Source organism: Sycon ciliatum, chromosome 1, assembly GCF_964019385.1.
Source record: "Sycon ciliatum chromosome 1, ocSycCili1.1, whole genome shotgun sequence".
NCBI lineage: Eukaryota > Metazoa > Porifera > Calcarea > Leucosolenida > Sycettidae > Sycon > Sycon ciliatum.
The window spans coordinates 62,154,423-62,174,162 of NC_088643.1; the positions used below are offsets into that span (position 1 = coordinate 62,154,423).

The 19,740-nt window shown below is 46.0% G+C and overlaps 1 protein-coding gene across 1 annotated transcript; it reads right to left on the reverse strand.

The window, feature by feature from the left end:
- Positions 1–9,522: 9,522 nt before the first annotated feature.
- On the reverse strand, positions 9,523–14,949 carry LOC135804756 (peroxiredoxin-2-like). Its single transcript, XM_065318710.1, has 8 exons — positions 14,795–14,949; positions 14,524–14,642; positions 14,389–14,425; positions 13,193–13,309; positions 11,838–11,960; positions 11,317–11,447; positions 10,505–10,539; positions 9,523–9,972 (listed from the first exon to the last, which is right to left on the reverse strand). The coding sequence occupies exons 1-8, from the start codon at positions 14,863–14,865 to the stop codon at positions 9,922–9,924; spliced, it is 684 nt and encodes a 227-aa protein (XP_065174782.1). The 5' UTR covers positions 14,866–14,949; the 3' UTR covers positions 9,523–9,921.
- Positions 14,950–19,740: the final 4,791 nt, after the last annotated feature.

The window sequence follows — 19,740 nt, forward strand, 5'->3', positions numbered from 1 at the left end:
CAGTTCCTAATGAAACTTTGTTCATCAATACTAAGATGTACATGTACATAGTAGTACCTTTTGTTGTCAGCGCTCAGTAGCCTTTGGCGGATACTGCCGGCAGAAGAATCGGAAGAATTTGGTACTTTTCTTGTAGGTAGCATGCATGTTTGGTATGTGGATCAAGGAGAGGAGCAGAACTCGAGGAATGCCCTGCAAGAAGGCTTGTCATGATGGTTCTGCCAATTCCACTGCTTTTCGAGCAGAATTTGCCAATTGTTCGACCATTATCCGGCAAGGGCTAATTGCATGCCGAGCACAGTGGCAGGAAACACTAGTGTTCGTTTCGTTCGCAAACCCTGCACCTACCAGCGCACTCAGAACCGAAGGTCAAAGGCCAAAATACACCTTGCAAGCTTGCTCGACCGCAACGCAAGACTAATATAAAGTTTTCAGTTGGAGTAGACCAGAGCTAGGGTCCAGCGGATAATGCCGGCATTATATTCGGCATTATACGACTATTCGAGCATCAGAGCATTATGGAGCATTAGAAAGGAACAAAACGAGCATTATGTGAGGTTTGAGCGGCATAACGAGTTTCATAGTGGATAATATCGGGAAATCCCAGGTTTTTGGCAACAATCGGCTACAATCATGATCATGAGATGTTGTCTGAAGATTGGTTTTGCCATGAAACTCTGAGTAACAACGAAACAGCCCTATTTTACTCCTTTTGTGTACCTCTTGCGTACTACGCTCCGCCCAGTCCGGGCGTTTGAGCACTATGCATTGTACCGGCGGATGACTTTGTGCTTGTGTAGACACGTAACACCTTTAGCACTAACGCTACATAACTATTGCTATATAAAAACGTTGATTGTAGCGATGTGGTCAGGTAAATGCATACAAGACATTTGTGAAGCATACCCAACCGAGGCCGAGGCAGTTCAAGTGACACAAATCCGGAGAAAATATTTACGAGGTTTCTTTTAGTTTTAGAATAATGGAGAGTTACGGAGGAGACATACGCGAAGTGAATATCAAACAAACGAAGAAGAGTTTTCTAGTTGTGCCAGAGGCTCTGGCGATAGCATCTCTAGCGATACTGAAGTAGACACTGATGCATTGCTAAATTTGGACCAGGATGAAGGAGCGGCTATAAACAGAAAGAGCTCGTTCCAAAAGAACTGCCTTTGCCGAGTCCAGCTCAGGAGGCTCGAAAAGAACTAGAATTTCTCATGGACTCAGTACCAAGTCGATTGCTCAGCAGCGCCTGCTTACTTTCCTGATGAAGCACGTACAGTTAGTTGTGGACGGTTGTAATGCCAGGCCTACAGTCATCATTGACTACCTGAAGAAGGCCATTGGCCGAAACGTTGTATATAATGGAATGGTTCGGAAATTTGCAGAGTATTGTGGAATGGGTGAGTTCACCCAATTGTATCTACTATGAAACTGCAGGAAGCCTCCAAACGTCTTCTACAGTCAAATGCTATCAAAAAGGAAGAGTATTGTGGCATCTCAAGGAGAAGATGAGAGTACAAGCAAAGGATGTAGAGTGGCAAAATAACTTCTGACCAAGTGTTTTCAGGATTTCCGCAAATGGGAGGGCTCTCCATCTGAGACCGGATCTCAGGAGCTGGCCTCACGTCTGGTGTTTCAGATGAAGACATTATTCACAGAGTGGACGCAGTGACAGCTTGTCTGCAGGCAGGAATACTATTTGCCAAGATAAACTTCATCCCAACAATGAATGACTACCTGCAATAATGGTTTCATCTCTCACTACATGGATAATTAGGGGAAAGATTTGATACACCGACTATTCTGCCACAACCCTGCATCAAAGTTGGAATGGAGAGCAATCAATGGAGAAGCGATCATGTCTTGTAGTGCCAAGAAGTGGTGGAGCTCGTGAGAGATAAGGTGGCAACTTCAGATGCAGATCGACGGTATGCATAATTTTCTGGAAGTTTGACAATGTGCAGACTTTCTTCCATTTTTATCCCAAACCAAGAGCATTATATCCCCTGCTGAAGCATTATAATCAGCATTATAAGGCAGTTTTTGGAGCATTATGGTTAGCATTATACGAACATTTTCGGAGCATTATCCGCTGGACCCTAACCAGAGCTCGTATTTTAGTCCAACGTGAGCATGCACATTAGTAGACCAGGGTTGCTGGTCTCAGTCAGCAACGACGTACATCGCTTTTGTCTGCACCCACTTTGCTATAACCCGTTATGAGCCCTTTATTTATTTATTTTTTTCTCCTCAGCTTCTTCTTCTTCATAAGCTGTTGACGGAGACTCTCTCGATTTAGGCTAAGGCCTGTGGAGAATCCATAGATACAAAAAATACAATGCAGTGTAGCTGACACTGGACAGTTCACAATGGAGGTGTGAGCAAAGTGGTCAACAAACACACCAATTATAGAGAGTGCGAGTTGCACCTGACCTCTGGTCTTCTGGTCTCCGTCTTATCATAATATGTTCTATTCCAATCTTCAGACTGTAACTTAGACTGTACAATTCTCGTGTACGTGTACGTGTACATGTACATTTTAGTAAATAGGAGTGTCAATAATGTACTTGTACGTTGTAATTGTACAGCTGTGTAGGGAACAATGGTGATCATGCATAGTATTGCCTACTCGTACTACATGTACATGTAGAAACCGAATTGCAATGGACATGTAGATCTGCAAGAAAACCAGAGTGTCAATAGCAGGGTAAAGGTGTCAGCCTCAGGAAATGATGTGCTTCGAAGAAGTAGTTTTATTAAAGGGCGGTGGTTTGCAAGCATGGAGATCTGGGTGTGGTGCTATGTTTCGGTGTTCTTTGTTTGTATAGTGAGTAACATGGCTGTAAGGTTACATGTGCCTGAAAACAATGTCATTCCCGTCTTCTAATTCCCTCAAACGGATGGTGTTATGAATAATATGATGTCGTCACGGTTGTTGTTTGAAATCTTTTATTCTTGCGATGGCCTGTGGCCCGAGAAATGTTGTTGTTGTTGTTGTTGTTGTTGTTGTTGTTGTTGTTGTTGTTGTTGTTGTTGTTGTTGTTGTTGTTGTTGTTGTTGTTGTTGTTGTTGTTGTTGTTGTTGTTGTTGTTGTTGTTGTTTCAAATCTTTATTCTCACGATAGCCAGTGGTTGTTGTTGTTGTTGTTGAAATCTTTTATTCTCACGATGGCCTGTGGCCAATAAGAGAGTTGTTGTTGTTGTTGTTGTTGTTGTTGTTGTTGTTGTTGTTGTTGTTGTTGTTGTTGTTGTTGTTGTTGTTGTTGTTGTTGTTGTTGTTGTTGTTGTTGTTGTTGTTGTTGTTGTTGTTGTTGTTTCAAATCTTTATTCTCACGATAGCCAGTGGCCAATAAGAGATGTTGTTGTTGTTGTTGTTGTTGTTGTTGTTGTTGTTGTTGTTGTTGTTGTTGTTGTTGTTGTTGTTGTTGTTGTTGTTGTTATTATTATTATTCGTACTTATTATTATTATTATTATTATTATTTTAAGAAAGGTTTGCTCCCCACACCGGAGCTCGCGCTATTCCGCCGACTTTACTTGGCAGTCGTGAGTCAGTCAAGTGTCAAGTAAAGTCGGCGGAATAGCGCGAGCTCCGGTGTGGGGAGCAAACCTTTCTTACAAAATCATCGCCGAAGTCGCAACCACTACTTCGTATTATTATTATTATTATTATTATTATTATTATTATTATTATTATTATTATTATTATTGTTATTAATTCAACATCTCCTGGCTCGTCAGAAGACTGCCAATATATATGAGAAGTCGGGTGGTAGCCAACCACGGCGAACTGAATAATAAGGAGAGAAACAAAGAGAGTACTGCAAGGGGAGGCATGACGAAAATGGTGAGATTATTTAGGACGAAGAAGCTGAAGCTTGAACTCCTTAATGTCTGTGCATGCTTTAAGGCTAGTTGGCAGGGAAGACCAGAGAGTGTACGCAGAGAAGATAGGAGATTTCAGAAACAGGGAGGTATTAGCACGGGGTAATGAGAAGGAATGACGTGTTGATCTGGTGGACACAAACCAGTTATACTTAGCAAAGTGTTTTGGAGCCAGGTCTAATAAGATCATGTGTACAAGGATGCAAAGATGTTGCTGGTGTCGCTCTAAGAGGGGAGATACTGAAGCTAAACTGTAGAGACGTTGGGAGGAGAATGTTTGATTTTTGCGAAACAGGATTTTTAGAAGCAGACGCTGGTGTATTTCCAGAGTTTGAACAAGGGCCTGAGACAGACCGCACCACGCTGTGTCACAGTAATCAAATATAGGTAGAATATACGACGTAAAGAACAATTTTCGGCAATGGTCATTTAAATGGTGGCAGTGTTGTTGTTGTTGTTGTTGTTGTTGTTGTTGTTGTTGTTGTTGTTGTTGTTGTTGTTGTTGTTGTTGTTGTTGTTGTTGTTGTTGTTGTTGTTGTTGTTGTTGTTGTTGTTGTTGTTATTGTTGTTGTTTCAAATCTTTATTCTCACGATAGCCAGTGGCCAATAAGAGATGTTGTTGTTGTTGTTGTTGTTGTTGTTGTTGTTGTTGTTGTTGTTGTTGTTGTTGTTGTTGTTGTTGTTGTTGTTATTGCTGTTGTTTCAAATCTTCATTCTAACGATAGCCAGTGGCCAATAAGAGATGTTGTTGTTGTTTGAATTCTTTATTCTCACGATGGCACCATCGCCAATAAGAGATAAGTTTACGAGAAGGTGAGATGCTGTGGGTGGGGCTGTGGGTTATGCAGTTGGAAAGTGATTTACATCACTTTTGTTGTTGTTTGAATTTGAATTGAATTCTTTATTCTCACGATGGCACCGTCGCCAATAAGAGATAAATTTATGAGAAGGTGAGATTGTTGTTGTTGTTGTTGTTGTTGTTTTTAAATCTTTATTCTCACGATGGTCTGTGCCCAATAAGAGATTGTTGTTGTTGTTGTTGTTTCAAATCTTTATTCTCACGATAGCCAGTGGCCAATAAGAGTTGTTGTTGCTGCTGTTGTTGCTGTTGTTGTTGTTGCTGTTGTGGCCACTGTTCTTAGTGCATCCACCAGTTCCATGTTTCAAGTGAGGAAATCGCGGCAACGGGGACGTGCCTGGAATGGTGGCCACTGGTTTGTACAGGAGACATGACGTTTCAGCAAGAGAACATTAAGGTTATTACACGTATGTACTCCGGTACTCTTGGTTTCAGGCATGCACTAACGCCCCTGTTTTGCAACACATGTAGACTTATTATGATGTACATGTACATCTGATATTGTGATAACTGGGACCAGTTATGACAGAGAGGGGGCGGTGATGCCGAGAGACTGGCAGGCTATAGACAGTTTCTGAGTGACTGTCATGATCAGTTTGTGTTTATCCTCAGCCTTGCCTTGGTCACTGGTCAGTGGTCAGAGTATAATTATTATCACATTCCACGCCTATCTCTCACAGATACGACCTCCCCCTGTCATAGTGCAATGGATAAACAGTAGAACAATGGTGTGCGGACTTGTACTGGCTGGTAGCATCTGCAGGACAATGTCAGAACAATCGGAGCTACATGCACATGTACAATATGACTGTCATGATTGTACATGTGCCAGTACATCATGTAGTGATGATGTACACATGGTACATGTGTATGTGCATGACTTCGACAAACATTATTAATACAGTAGTTAGTGTAATGCACGCAGGTAACTGGTTACAAATGCAGTGTACATAGCTCTAGAGGCAGTGGTGTGTAGTGGTATGCTGCATGATGCCTGCATAACATTAACACCGCGTATCAGCGTGAGATGGTCCCAGGAGTCCGGACTACAGATTGACAGGCGATGGCACCAACGGTTCGACAGGTGTCCAGATTAGTCCAGATGCCGCGATGTGTCGCTGCGAAAGAAGCCCTGATAAATACCCACCGAGCTGCTCTTCCACATTACTTTTCACTCCCTAGACTCTCAATCTCATCGATCTTAGCACACTCACCTTGAGGCATGTGTTGCATGACTCGACCTCAACTAGGGTCCGGCGGATTCTGCCGGCAGAAAAACTGGCAGAATTCGGTACTTTTTCTGGTAAGTTTCATGCATGTTTGGCATGTGGATAAAGAAATGGAGCAGAATTTGAGGAATTGCCCGCCATAAGGTTTGTATGCTTCTGCCAATTTCACTGCTCTTCGAGCAGAATCTGCCACCTTTTCGAGCAGAATCCGCCGGTCCCTAACCTCAACCAGTCCTCATTCTCTATCAACCGTCGTCGGGCAAAAAAAACGATGAGTGCAGACCGGGGTCGGCAAACGGCAAGGAATCAGTTCACAGGTCCCTGCTCAATGCTGCGGACGGAATGGGGAGCACAACATCGCATGGCCTAGACCATAGTAGGCATGCAGATGAAACTTGGTTTCGATGAAAACCTCAGGCCACGCCCCACTCCTAGTACAGTACTGGAAACGGTCTGCGTGATTGTATCAATATGCCGGTTTATGACGGTACTTGCACTATGCAATTGGTGTCAGGAACCAGCCTAACCATTGCATAATCCACAAAAGGCATGCGGTGGCAAAGAATGGCCGCCATTGCTCGTGCCCATGGGATGGGGGGGGGGGGGGGGGGGAGGGACCCAGATCTCTAGATTAAGATTTGAGATCTGAAATTACAACCCTCTGTTGGTTGTTGCTTGTGCGTCCTGTACAATGTTCCCCTGCCGTCACTCCTTTAACGTTACAATGTAGTTGTCATTCATGCTGTGCTTTTTAAGGGAAAGTTGGCATTTCTTGCCTACTTCTAGCTATGGTCTCCTTCTCTCAGCTCACCAGCTGCTTAACAGTCCGTTTTCATGGTGATGACATTCACTGTTGACCAGCTGACAAGCTGAAAGAAGAATGCCATACTAGGCAGAATAAGTTGCCAAAAAAACAACAACACAAAAAAAGTAACAACAGAGGTCGGAGAAACTTATGCAGGATGCACAGGCAACAACCAACCAAGGATTGTTCAGCTCAGACAGATTCCAGAACTGAAACACTACAAGTAGGGTATTGTATTGTATTGTACTGTATTGATTTATTGGAATTCGGTATCTCAACAGTACAACTAAGTTACTTGGGAAGATCCGAATGACAAAGTGATCCGGGATCCCCTCCTCCCTTTTAGAATACAGAAGATTTTAACCGGGGCCTGGCCCTATACAGTTGTATGGTCGCAATTGTCCACCATTGAGAGATTGTTTCAGCGAAAGCTCCTCATGTTTGTATTCCGTTGCCTGCACCACTGTCAAGTCACTTGTTTTCGTCTTTTTTCACCCCCACCACACCTTCTCAAGAAGATCATGACCGAAGGGCCACTCGCGGACAGGTGACATGGCTCTTACGTATCCCCTTCCTTCCGGGTCCTGCTGGACGGTCCTCCATCCGTTTCCAAGGTGCCATTCTCTGGAATAAGTTGCCGGCTGAAATTAGATGTATATCACAAAAGGATAAATTCAAGAGCACCATCTGACACTGTATTGAGTTGTTTGTCCCTACCTCTTTGTGTCTTAGCCTCTAGAACCGCTAGTTCTTCAGTTCCCTCTTTTTCTGCACGATTGCCTTGTTTGTAAGTTCTCACCTCTTTTCAGCACCGTTGCCTTATGCTCTATTTATGTGCGCCATTGCCTTCAGGAACGCTGTATTTTTGTTCTCGCATCCTTTCTGGACACTTGCCTCCAGAAACGCTTTATCTGTAATCGTCAGGGAAATCTCGCATAACGACTAAACTGTCGTAATCCGACATCATCATTATTCATTTTTCTCATATCTTTCTCATACATATTCATATCGCAGATTTCTCGTTTTTGGTAGGAATCGAAGAATCCTCTCTCCGGTGAGAAGGCAGCATTGCCTGTGCCCTGAGCGAATTGAAATAAAAAAATACAACAAGTCCGGGATCCTGCCAACTGGTTTCTGGTTGCAGTCAGGAACACTGTTTTAAATGAAGTGTGTCCCTTCGCCTTGTGATAATTATAATGCTGTCATCATCATCATACGTTGTACTTCTACAGCTGTGCATACAGTTGCAATACTCGCACATGTAAAATGGAAACCAACTTCTATCATACCCTGGTTTCTCATCATTGTGTTGCTTTTGCCCGTAAAAGAGGCCATAAAAAAAAGTTCTATCGAGCCGTTCGGACTTCTGTGGTAAAAAAAAAGAAGAAGGAAAAGACGAACTTAGAAAAAGGAAAGGACGGTACGAGTATTGATTCAGAACCGTCTGAACGCCAATCAACAAGACCACCTGAATTGACATGGCGCGGATGTTTTATTGTGTTTCGAAAAGAAGAATGACGAGGTACACAATTTCTGGACAAGAAAGCGCCACAGCGGTAAGGAACGCACCATGCTCTGTCAATTCAGCAGGTCCTGGTGATTCAATGCCGTTCTAAAAGTATGGTATATTGTCATCGCGAGAGATTCGTGTCAGATACGGATCAGGCTGCACATCCCTGCAGGACTGCAGCCATGCATGCACAGTCGTCCGTTGAGAATGGAAACGGACATACTCACTTTGCGTGAAGTTATGTCATCACATTTTTTTGTTTCTCTACATTATGTTCACATATTTTTGCATAAAGCTGTTTCCCATGTCGATTCAGCTCGTCCTTTTGTTCGCAATTTCAAAACTGTTGTCGCCTATTTACCTTGGGCAACGCTTTGGATGTTGTCTTTGGTGTACAACTATTTAACGTTTTGCTCTGCGTACTATACTGTTCTGACCCCGTGGAAAATCGCGGTTTTGCAGATGCAATTTGACGATTTCTGAGAACTTCCGCAATTTTTGAAGTTTTGTTGCATGAAAACATCGAAAGACCGTGCTGGCATCACTTGATCAAGGCCTTATCACTCCCGATTCTGTACGTATGGGTAGTCGGCACATTACTGGAGGACTGAAGTGCATGCATTTCATCAAGACTCCATAACCCCAGTGGTTATGGACTCTTGAGGTGTCATCGATTGGCGAATCTGGATCGAGTGTGAGCAGGCGGTGCGGTCCGAGCAACGCTGGCCCAAACGAAAAAAGCAAGGGTGCAGTATGCAAAATGTATGCATATCGTACAAAGATTCTGTGAAACCTGTCAAAAAATGTCCATTTCCACTCCAGCCACGCCCGGCGTAGCCGGATTGTACTCCAAGTACATGTACGCAGACTCCGGATTCGGCCAAACGATCACGCTAACTCGGAGCGCACTTGCGGACTGAAACCCTCTCCTTCATGGACAAATAGGCAGTTTTCTGGCAGGCAAACTGTAGATTGGCCAATCTACTTGCAAGTTTACCAAACGCTGTCGTAAATTCTCCACAAATCGCGTTACGAATTTTGGTCTATTCTTCCGCGATTTTCTCCAGGGTCAGACTGTGTAAACAAACCTTGCATCTGAAAGGATTTGGTGTAAGAGTCTCGTACTACTGTGCTGTTAATTTAACAAGGACATTTTTAGCACCTAAACACGGACTAGCAAGATGTAATGTTGGTGTTTTGCCGCGACACAACTCAAGGCACACATGGACAGGAATGTTGGAACAAAACTCGTTTGTTTCGAACTGCACTCCAAATGGAAATTGTTGAATTCAGTTTATGGATCTGTTGGGTAAGAAAGCGTAGGGAACCAGCAAAAAAGGAATAATAAATAATAGTGGAGAAAGTCTATTGATCTTGTCGGTCTCAAGGGAACACCAATAGGCACACACACACACTGTGACGGCGGCATCGCCACGATCAGAACACGGCACAACACGGAAATCATAGATACCCACAAGCACACACACACAGAGTTATTGGTGGACAAGCAGTGGAGATGTGCATGCACCGCCATCATTGGTAGAGCAGTTGCTGTGTGGTACACGGGTCAGAATCCCGATCGGTGGACATTTTTGAATAAATAGGTTTGGACCAGGGAATACAGCACCACACATTACTCAGCCTTGGAGAAGAACTCTTGGCTGGCATCCACTGAGGGCTTGATCTGCACAAAGGAACGACAGAAAGATGACCAGTGAAAATCCAAGTACCGTATGTCATATGTCATGCACACGGGGCCTTGAAATAGCACTTTCCGTACCTTCAAGCTGGCATAAGTACATGTACAACAAAATGCATGTTTCAGCAAGAGTAGTACATGAAACCATGCCGATGAACAAACATGAATATAAGTATCCCCGTACAAGTACTATTGCTTCTGGGGTGCAAGCATTCCAGAGAACAACTTAGAACAGAGAATACAACACCTATTCTGTAAAGTTGTGCTGGATCATGACAGGGCAATCAGCCACGGCAAGTAAGGTGCTTTCTGCTCCAGGAAGGACACATAACGAGAAGAGGAAACTGTAAGTATGTGTACGCCTCCATACAACATACATGTATCTGTAGAAAATGGACTTTTCGTGGTGCTCTGTATCTAGATTCGTAATGCAGCCATCTTGCAAGCTTGTGTTGATGACAAAAATTGCCAATTGTTTCCCTTTAAAAGCCCAGAACTGTCAAGCCAGTCAACTAACCGTGTTCTTGCCAGGGGTCCAGTTGGCTGGGCACACTACACAAAGACAACATAGTCATAGCAACACGCTAATCAGTACTACAAACGATAGCAAATCCCATAAATATTCTCTCCTGACTGCAAATTCACTGACCGAACCAATATTCTACTTATCCTCACGCCGTGACGTTCACCCAATCATCACTTGCAACGAACTTCTCCTCCAGCCGTTTTGCATTAATTTCTTCAGGACAAGGTACATCGTGATCACTGATTTGAAGCTAGCGACTCTACATCTGGTCATTTGTGTTTCACTGGCACGTTGAAGTAGAATCTACTCAACTCTATTAAATACAGGTGTACTTGAGACTGCACTCTAAAGGCAGCGAACAAACCATTCCCACGAACACCTTGACGTAGATGGCGCACGCTCACAAACGATTCTCAACGAATATCACCACCACTATCGAGAGTGCCATCATACACACAGTAAAGTACATGTGGCGCCCCCACCGAAGAGGGCTCAACACAAACGTCAAACGTAGTCGCTGTTCATGAGCAGGCAAGACAATCTCCAGAAGCACAAGTAACCAGAGCACGCACTGTAGACCAATACCATGAACGTTTGATTTATTGACGTGGTTATTACTCATGCCATAGAATGAAGCCAAGGCATTCGAACATTCGTTTCTACCCTGGTGAAACCCACTTGAAAAGCAGTTGGACCAGAGGATTTACCAGGCCTAGAAACGTGATTGTTTCAAAGTTCAGAGCAGATAGACCCATGCATCAGATAACACACACACACACATTCTCTCTCTCTCTGTCTCTCACCTTCACCGTGCTCATCGGTGAACTGGAAAGCCTTGACCAAGCGGAGGGTCTCGTCAACGGAACGGCCGACGGGCAGATCGTTCACAGTACTCTGACGAAGGACTCCCTTGTTGTCGATGATGAAGAGGCCACTGAAAATTGAAAGATACACACACACACATGCAAACACATGAGTGCAACCACCAGGGTAACGGTCAACATTCATTGGGCGCGTTTGATAACACACATTTCGGTCAATACTAGAATTAGTTATGGGTGATGCACCGTTCCATCACATAAATTCCGTTGTCAGAATCCGTCAATGCTGAAGAGACGCCTGAATTGCTAATTTTCCCGACAGAATCGACGCACGCGCCATGCTAGGCGTACAGGATCTCACATGATCCCCTTCACAATTTCTACGTCTAGTCGCTCGCTTACATGGCCGCAATCCGCTCATTCGAGAATTATAAAACTTGGGCCCAGAATATGTAGTCGAAAGTGCCCATTGTCTTTACCATGCAGTAGAGAGACACACTTACCGGAGTGCAATGCCTTGGTCCTCGAGCAGGACACCGTAGTCACGGGAAATTCCCTTTGTCAGGTCAGCCAGCAGTGGGATGTTCATGTCTCCGAGACCACCCTGCTTGCGGGGCACCTTGGTCCTGAAAAAAAAGGAAAAACACAAGGCCATTCAAATATAAATTAACCTCTAGCTCTTCAATATACGGAGGCTCCACTGCAGCCAATTAGGCAATCTCCTTCACCACCACGGTCTTACACTGCAATCGTAAAATATACATATCTCCAAATTTCAACCTCTACCACAGAAACGAATACAATGTGATCACATAAAGAGAGCACTAATGTCAGCTAACTTCAGATAACACACACACTCTCTCTCTCTCACACAAATGACAGCAGTAAAACACCAAAAAGTGCTTGGCGGGGAGAATAGGGAGGTTTAGTCCCACGCAATCCGTGGGTACTTTACGTGTGTGTACCACGTGATACTCAGTGACCCACGTACAGACGTTTTCTGATTCACGACATACCGTGTATGGAGGCTCACCCACGTTCCGCCAGAACGTGGGTGAAAATCAGAATGGAGCGCATTTCGCGAGCTGTGAGGGTGCTCAGCTGAAGAAGTTTCCGAAGCACGAAATCAAAATATTGGATGAACTTCTTAGGCCCGGGTAGCTTCGTCTTTTACCAGGTTTGGGCCTTTCGCTTCATGCTTTTGTTTGTTCCGTGTGACTAAACACAACATTGCAACGTGGGTGCCCTTCATCCACTTTACGTGGATCACCCACGTTACGCGTTTCCGTTACGTGGGAACTAAACCTCCCTAATAGCTCTGGGCAGCGAGAAGGATATGTGATGTGTTTCCTAGTTTCAATATGGATGCAGTATGTGAGCAGTCAGTGGAGACTCGCTGTATGCAGAGTAACATGGAGGCATAGCATCTCGCACTGAATCTACTCATAGTAAGTTCCTTAAACACTGTATTCGATTATCGCCAGTCATTGCAAGCATTTACAGTGCCGCTCAATAAAATCCAGTTGCATCTGTCAAGCATGCGCCGGGCGTTGCGCAGTCTCCGGGCTGCGAACACATGGCTGTGAAACTGTGCAAGGCGCAAACTCGAGCGACACGACTGGATTTCATTGACCAGCACTCTACATGCATTCGAAGCGTGCACTCTTCAGACCCCATTTCCATTATACACACCGCAATGAACACATGCTAAAATGGCAAATGTGGGTGATACCCTGATTCCCAGTACTGGTGGACGATTGTACACTTGCATTGATGGTTTGGCCCTGCAGCACACCACCCGAAGAATACACGTTGGCAGAAAAGGGGGAAGGGCTAACGTCGCTGTTCTGGAACCTACCATGCCAGGTGGGAGAAGTGAGAGTCGACAGAGCAGGCAACAACCTCGCAGTTGATCTTGCGGAACTCCTCAACGCGATCGCTGAAGGCAACGATCTCAGTTGGGCAAACAAAGGTGCTACACGAACAAACAAAAGGAGACAAAGAAGAAGAGAAGATGGCATGAGCTCGAACTGATGTGTGCTGTGGCTGGTAATGAAACCCTGACAGACCATCCAGGAGTACAGGATGTACAGTGCAGTTAAGCATGCACACCACCAGGATTTCATTGGTGGCTACTGAACATTCACTTCAACCCACTTGCAGAACGGCAGGGACAAAACTGCTGACCCCGAGACAATTCTTCAATTGTATGTGCAAGGCCACGTACACACGCACATACAGTCACATCAGTACACAACACGCACCACAGGGGGGCAATTACACTATGCTGATCTTTGAGAGTTTTTGGAAGAACAAGATGTCACAAAATGAAATGTTCCCCCAGGTATGCTGGCAACGGTGTGCTGGAAACCCCGCTGCCATTCACAAATGTACTAGTATGTGTAACAGGAGTTATCAAGCCTGTGCCCTGCAAGCTGGCATACAAGTCAGCAAGTGTCTTGGTGCACTTCTCATGTAATCCGCAAGAAAGAGTAGCACGACAGCAGTGGTCAGTAGTATCTGAACTCATGAAAATTAATAATAGGAGGGGGGGGGGGGAGGTTACGCAGCAGGTTACGCAGCAGGGGACTTTGCTATGGCCACCTTGCTCATTTGGCCTACAGCTTATGGTATTGGAGACTAACAGAAGAGGATAATGCTGCGGAATAACAGTAATGCAAATCTACACACTCTCACTCAGATCAGTACGGAGGTCGTTCAAAAGCAGTGGAGCTGCTGAGCAGTAGACGTGACAGCCAGTGTCCATGTCATGGAGAACTACATTTTACATGTACATGCACGCAAAATCGCATGCGTCTCACTGTAGTCACCAGCCTCAGACTGATTTTTCAAACAGAATAGTAGAGAGAATTTCCGACAGCCAGTCACAATTTACAGCCTCGGGCCAAAAAAAAGGTGAACCAATTTACTCCAATCGATCGCCAAAACTCCTGTACGCACGCATACATACAATAGATGTTGCGCAATAACTGAAGTGCACAATTCTGTTCGAAGCATTTTAGACCAACAGTGGGAGGCAGTAATAAGACTTACAAGTCCAAAGGGTAGAAGAAGAAGACAACATATTTGCCTGCACGAAAAACAGAAAATGCAGATTGATTTCAGACTTCGTCCGGAAACTGGGAAGTTTTGAAGGCAACATCGATCCAGCCATCCTTCCGACCCTACCTGCGTAATCAGACAGAGAAATCTCCTTGAACTGTCCATCAACAACTGCTTGTCCCTTGAAGACAGGGGCAGCCTGCTGGATTTGAGCGCGAGAGGCCATGGTACTGCAGTGATGAAGTCTACAGAAATTAGAGAGTGTTTGAAAAGCAGCAACAAAAGAGTGCCTTCAGGAAGTTGCATATGTCACATGTGAGTGCTTGCACGTTTCGGAGTCAAGTGGCAGCTGATTGCCAATAACTAAACTGATTAAAATTGACCGGAAGGAGCTCACCTAGTTTGGAAAACAGGACGAACGCAACCAGAAAGGTTCTGAAGGCTGAACAAGAAACGTCGACCAGACATGATGAATCTCCAATTATTTTCAACTCTCAAATAAACCAATGGCGCTAAAAACAGGCCAGATCTCGTGGAACCAACATGGGGCGCGAATGGTACGCGGAAGCTTGCGCTGCACGCGCCCTGTACGGTACGGTAACGTCGACTGTCGCATGCGCATGTCCTTGCCATTTGCTAGCGCGCCTCCATGACCATGATGACCGGTGCACCGGTACGCGGTGGCGACCATGATGACCCAACTACAGCTAGCAGGCGACAGTCCGCTAGCGATAGACTTGGAAGTAGTTGGAGCTACCGATCATCAGCAAACATTCGATCGCCTTCGCCGGCTTCGGACAAGTCATTAGTCGACTCTTCTGCTGCATGTACTGCCTGCTCGGTGCAGTGGGAAAGGCTTTCTTGAACGTTTCAAAAGGCTTCACGAAACTACTACATGATTGTACTAACTTTCCCTCGGGTGCCCTATACTATCTATCAAGAGTCCATAACCCCCCAGAGTGTGCAACTCGTGATCCTTCTCAGCACAAATCAGTCCCGCAACGAAATCCAAACTTCATACGTCATGTAGTGAGTAGCTATGACGAAATGGGAAGTTTGGCCCGGACCTACTTCGCCCGTTTGCCCAATTTGGGGTCTTTCTTTACGAATCCACGGTCAGGTATTGTACGTAACACGCCTGGAAAGGCTCAAGTACACAAATAATTATTTTAGAGTTGTCGAACAGTTTTCTCTTTTGAGTGTCTCTCCGATAAGAGAAGAACAATGGCCACTGTTGAACCTAAAGCAAAGCGCTCCCCATTGTCGCCGGAGTGCAGTGTCTCTGTGGACGATATTCGTCAGTTTTTGTTCGATCTGGGCTCCTCATTTTCTTCTCTCGATTGTCGAGTGTTGGAAATTGTTAATTCTTCCAGCACCTGGATAGAGATTTATTGCTCGAAGTCTGTGCTTCTCACATGCAATGGAACACCCGTCAATTTGAACCGTCTGGTTGTGAACCCAGCAGGAACATTCACTGCAGGTGGAAGCACATCTACTTCGAAATCGATCGGGTCTTCATGCCGTGTGCCAAGAGCTATTTCCATCAAATCTTGTAAATCTATATCCATGCCTATTCTTGCTATCCCGGAGTCACGAACTCTCCCAATGCAAGCTTTTCAGACAACGAGCAGAGAAACTCTCTTCAAATAAAAAAATTCTGTGACTGTGAAATCAAAGCCGTTCTGCTGACACTGCATAGCCCGTGCAGCAAACGTTTTACGTGACACTTCCGTGGCTTGCTTCAAAGCAACCTTCAACTTGGAACCCCCGCCGGATGTACCAGATATGCACATGGGGATATGGCCCCATCCGCCCATGCTTGCCCGGGGACCGGATGACGCAATGTTTGGATTTCGTTGCGCCAGACCCCAACCTGGAGTTGCACACTCTGGGGGGTTATGGACTCTTGTATCTATACATAGGCCTACAGTGAGATCGGGCGCCGAAGAACGCAGGGGCTCGAGCGCAGCCTAGGAAAGTAATTAGTTCTTAAAGGGGAAGTTAAGGCAAAAATTAAAATTTCACCAGTTGTAGTCTTCGGGGTGCTGAGTCGAATGGTCTTGGTCCGAGAAAGTTGAGATGCTCCCTTCCTACTTGAATCCCAATCGAACTCGCGCACTTCCACCGAAACTGGGTGACTGCGCCCTACTAGATGGGGATTTGTATGCAAAATGTCACTAAAGGCGCCGTTTCGTTCTTCTAAAAGCACGGATGACCGCGATTGGCCCATATGTTGTAGTCTTTTGGACGCTGAGTCGACTGGTTTTGGTCCGAAAAGGCTGCGATGCAGCGTTCCTCCTTTATTCCCAATCGAACATGGCTGAACAAGCGGTCACGTGCTCCTGGGTGCCCAAATCACCTGGTCACCACGCCAGCAGGCGAGAACTTTCACACCAAGGCTCAACTCGAGTTCAACTCGAGTGACAGGAGTGCACCCAAAAAAGGTCAAACAGGCTAGTAAGTAATTAGTTGTACCCTGCAGGCACGGTGACCAGCTGACTGGTGTACGCAGGAGCACGTGACCACTTCTTCAACCATGCTCGATTGGGAATAAAGGAGGAACGCTGCATCGCAGCCTTTTCGGACCAAAACCAGTCGACTCAGCGTCCAAAAGACTACAACATATGGGCCAATCGCGATCATCCGTGCTTTTAGAAGAACGAAACGGCGCTTTTAGTGACATTTTGCATACAAATCCCCATCTAGTAGGGCGCAGTCACCCAGTTTCGGTGGAAGTGCGTGAGTTCGATTGGGATTCAAGTAGGAAGAGAGCGTCTCAGCTTTCTCGGACCAAGACCATTCGACTCAGCACCCCGAAGACTACAACTGGTGAAATTTTAATTTTTGCCTTAACTTTGATTCTAGCCAGACCGTTCTTATTCACACGCGCGCGGCGAGTCGAGTGACGTCATGACGTTTGTCATGTACATGTACATGTGACTGTACATGTACAATGTACATGTACATGATCATCACATGTAGTGCAATGTAGTACAGTGGTCCCTCATCCTGCACCGTTTGTGCCACGGAAATCTGCTGGATTAGCGAGGGTGCTGGATTAACAAATAATAATTATGATTTACTGCTGCAATGTGCATGAAAAGGACATTTTGGCTACTGAAAATTGTGCTGGTTTATCGAGGGTGCTGGTTTATAAAGTGCTGGATTAGAGAGGGACGACTGTACTTCTAAACTAGTGGGTGTCGTAAATGGGAATGACTGTACATGTAGCAGTTACTGTTTACACGTGTACATGACATGTACTCACCTCCCATACATGTACAATGTAGATCTACGTACAATGTAGATCTAGTGTTCTTAAATCTGATAATTCTAGCCTGGACTGTTCTTAAATTTTGCCGGTTTTCCAGCCTGGGTGTTCTTCGGCGAGGTGTTCTTCGGCGCCCGATCTTACTGTAGCTGCCCCACAGCAAGACTCTTGCCCACAGGGTTGCTCTACTGCCAAGCCAGTAGTCATCATGGTAGATCTACATCAGGGAGTCGTCAAATACTGACGACTGACGGGATATTTTGACGACTCCCTGACAGTCCCTGTCCCTGATCTACATGACATCAAGAGTGCATAAACATGGACTCTTGATGACATCAAGAGTACATACCCCCCCCCCCCCCCCGGGGGTTATGTACTCTTGATGATAATACATGATCCTATTATACTGACTGGTCTACATGCAGTACTATACTGCCACTACTGCCGTACTGGTCAGGCTACATCATACCAGGGAGCCCTACACGTAGGGCTCCCTGCATCATACATCATGATTGTAACATGGTACTACAGTGTAGTCAGGTAGTACAGTAGGTTTCGGCAAGAGTACATAACCAAGAGTGTGCAACTGCCTGCACAACCTCTATGGCCCATATGGGTTATGTACTCTTGGTATCGGTTATAGCGTGGGTGTTGAAAAACGACTTTCTATTCTTATTTCCGATATTTCTTACGCACGATAAATATAGTGTGACGTATCATATCAAGAGTACATAACCCCCATGCATGTGCGCGTGCGCGTAGCCACGAAGATCATCATACATGCAACGTAGTGCTGCTGTGTATGCGGTTAAAACTAGAAAACTAGGTAGGCATCCGATAGCGTTGGCCCAACTTGGGTCACCTCCACCATGCCTCCAACTAAATCTGCCGTTCGTGGACTAGCGGATTCCGAGGTAAAGCTGTTGTGCTCCCTCCCCGGGATCGAGTCGTCGGTTGTAGATGTGATGAAGACGTTAGCAGCGTTGGTAACGGAGTCCGCAGACCGCGAGGAACGACTGAATAACAGAATTGACGACTTATCGAGGCAAATTGCAGGGCTAAACGAGGAGGTTGTCGCCCTCAGGGAGTCCGCCATTGCTTCTCCTCGGCCTGCCACAGCTGAACCCCAGAGAACTCGTACTCCGCAGGGTCGACGGCGTACCCGTACCCGTACGCGCAGGAACCAGGCCCAGGTCAGGATGTCACGCGGGACCAGGCCCAGGATGCCACGCGGGCCACGACTGATGAGGGCGACGTGCAGCATGCTGGCCAGCGCAACTTGGAGCTGGAGGAGGACGACAACGAGCTCCAGACTCTGGACATCATTGCTGACGACAGCTGGCAACTAGTTGCACAGGAACCCCCCAGGGCCAAGAAAGCAGTAATCTTTGTGGGCAACCTAGGTACAAACTGCTCTGAAGAGAGCATCAAGACTTTCGTGAAGCGGCGCGCTGAGGCAGTGGGATCAACGGCCAGTGTTCACAACGGCATCATCCACACAACGCAGACGGGAAAGGTGTCAGCTAGGATTTGTATCGATGCCACAGACCTGAGCCTCCTGACAACTCCGGACTTCTGGCCAAGGCCTCTGTACGCCCGGCCATGGGAGTACCGAGACCGTCCGAAGCCCAACGGACAACACCCTGCCGGCGCTGCGAGAGGTGACCCTACACCTGATGGTGCTGAGAGCGCTGACAGCGAAAGCACGGCATCTGCTGGCACCCCGCAATGATCAGTGCAGCTCCGCCGCTCCGCTGGCTGGTGACCAACGCGTTTGGCCTCACCAACAAGCTGGGGGAGCTGCAGCATGCACTGCTCAACGATAACGTCGACATAGCGGTTATCACAGAAACGAAGTTCTCGGCCCAGACCGTAGCCTCTGAGACGATATTTCAAGGATACTCGCCTCCCATCCGACGTTTGGTGGCGGCATTGCTGTATGGGTGAAGTCCGGCCTCCCAGTGGTGCACCTCGACCAGATTCCCACTGATGACCACGAAGTCCTCTGGCTCGCAGTGAGTCTTTCTACGCAACAATCTGTTGTTATCGGTGCCTTGTATCGGCCTGGATCC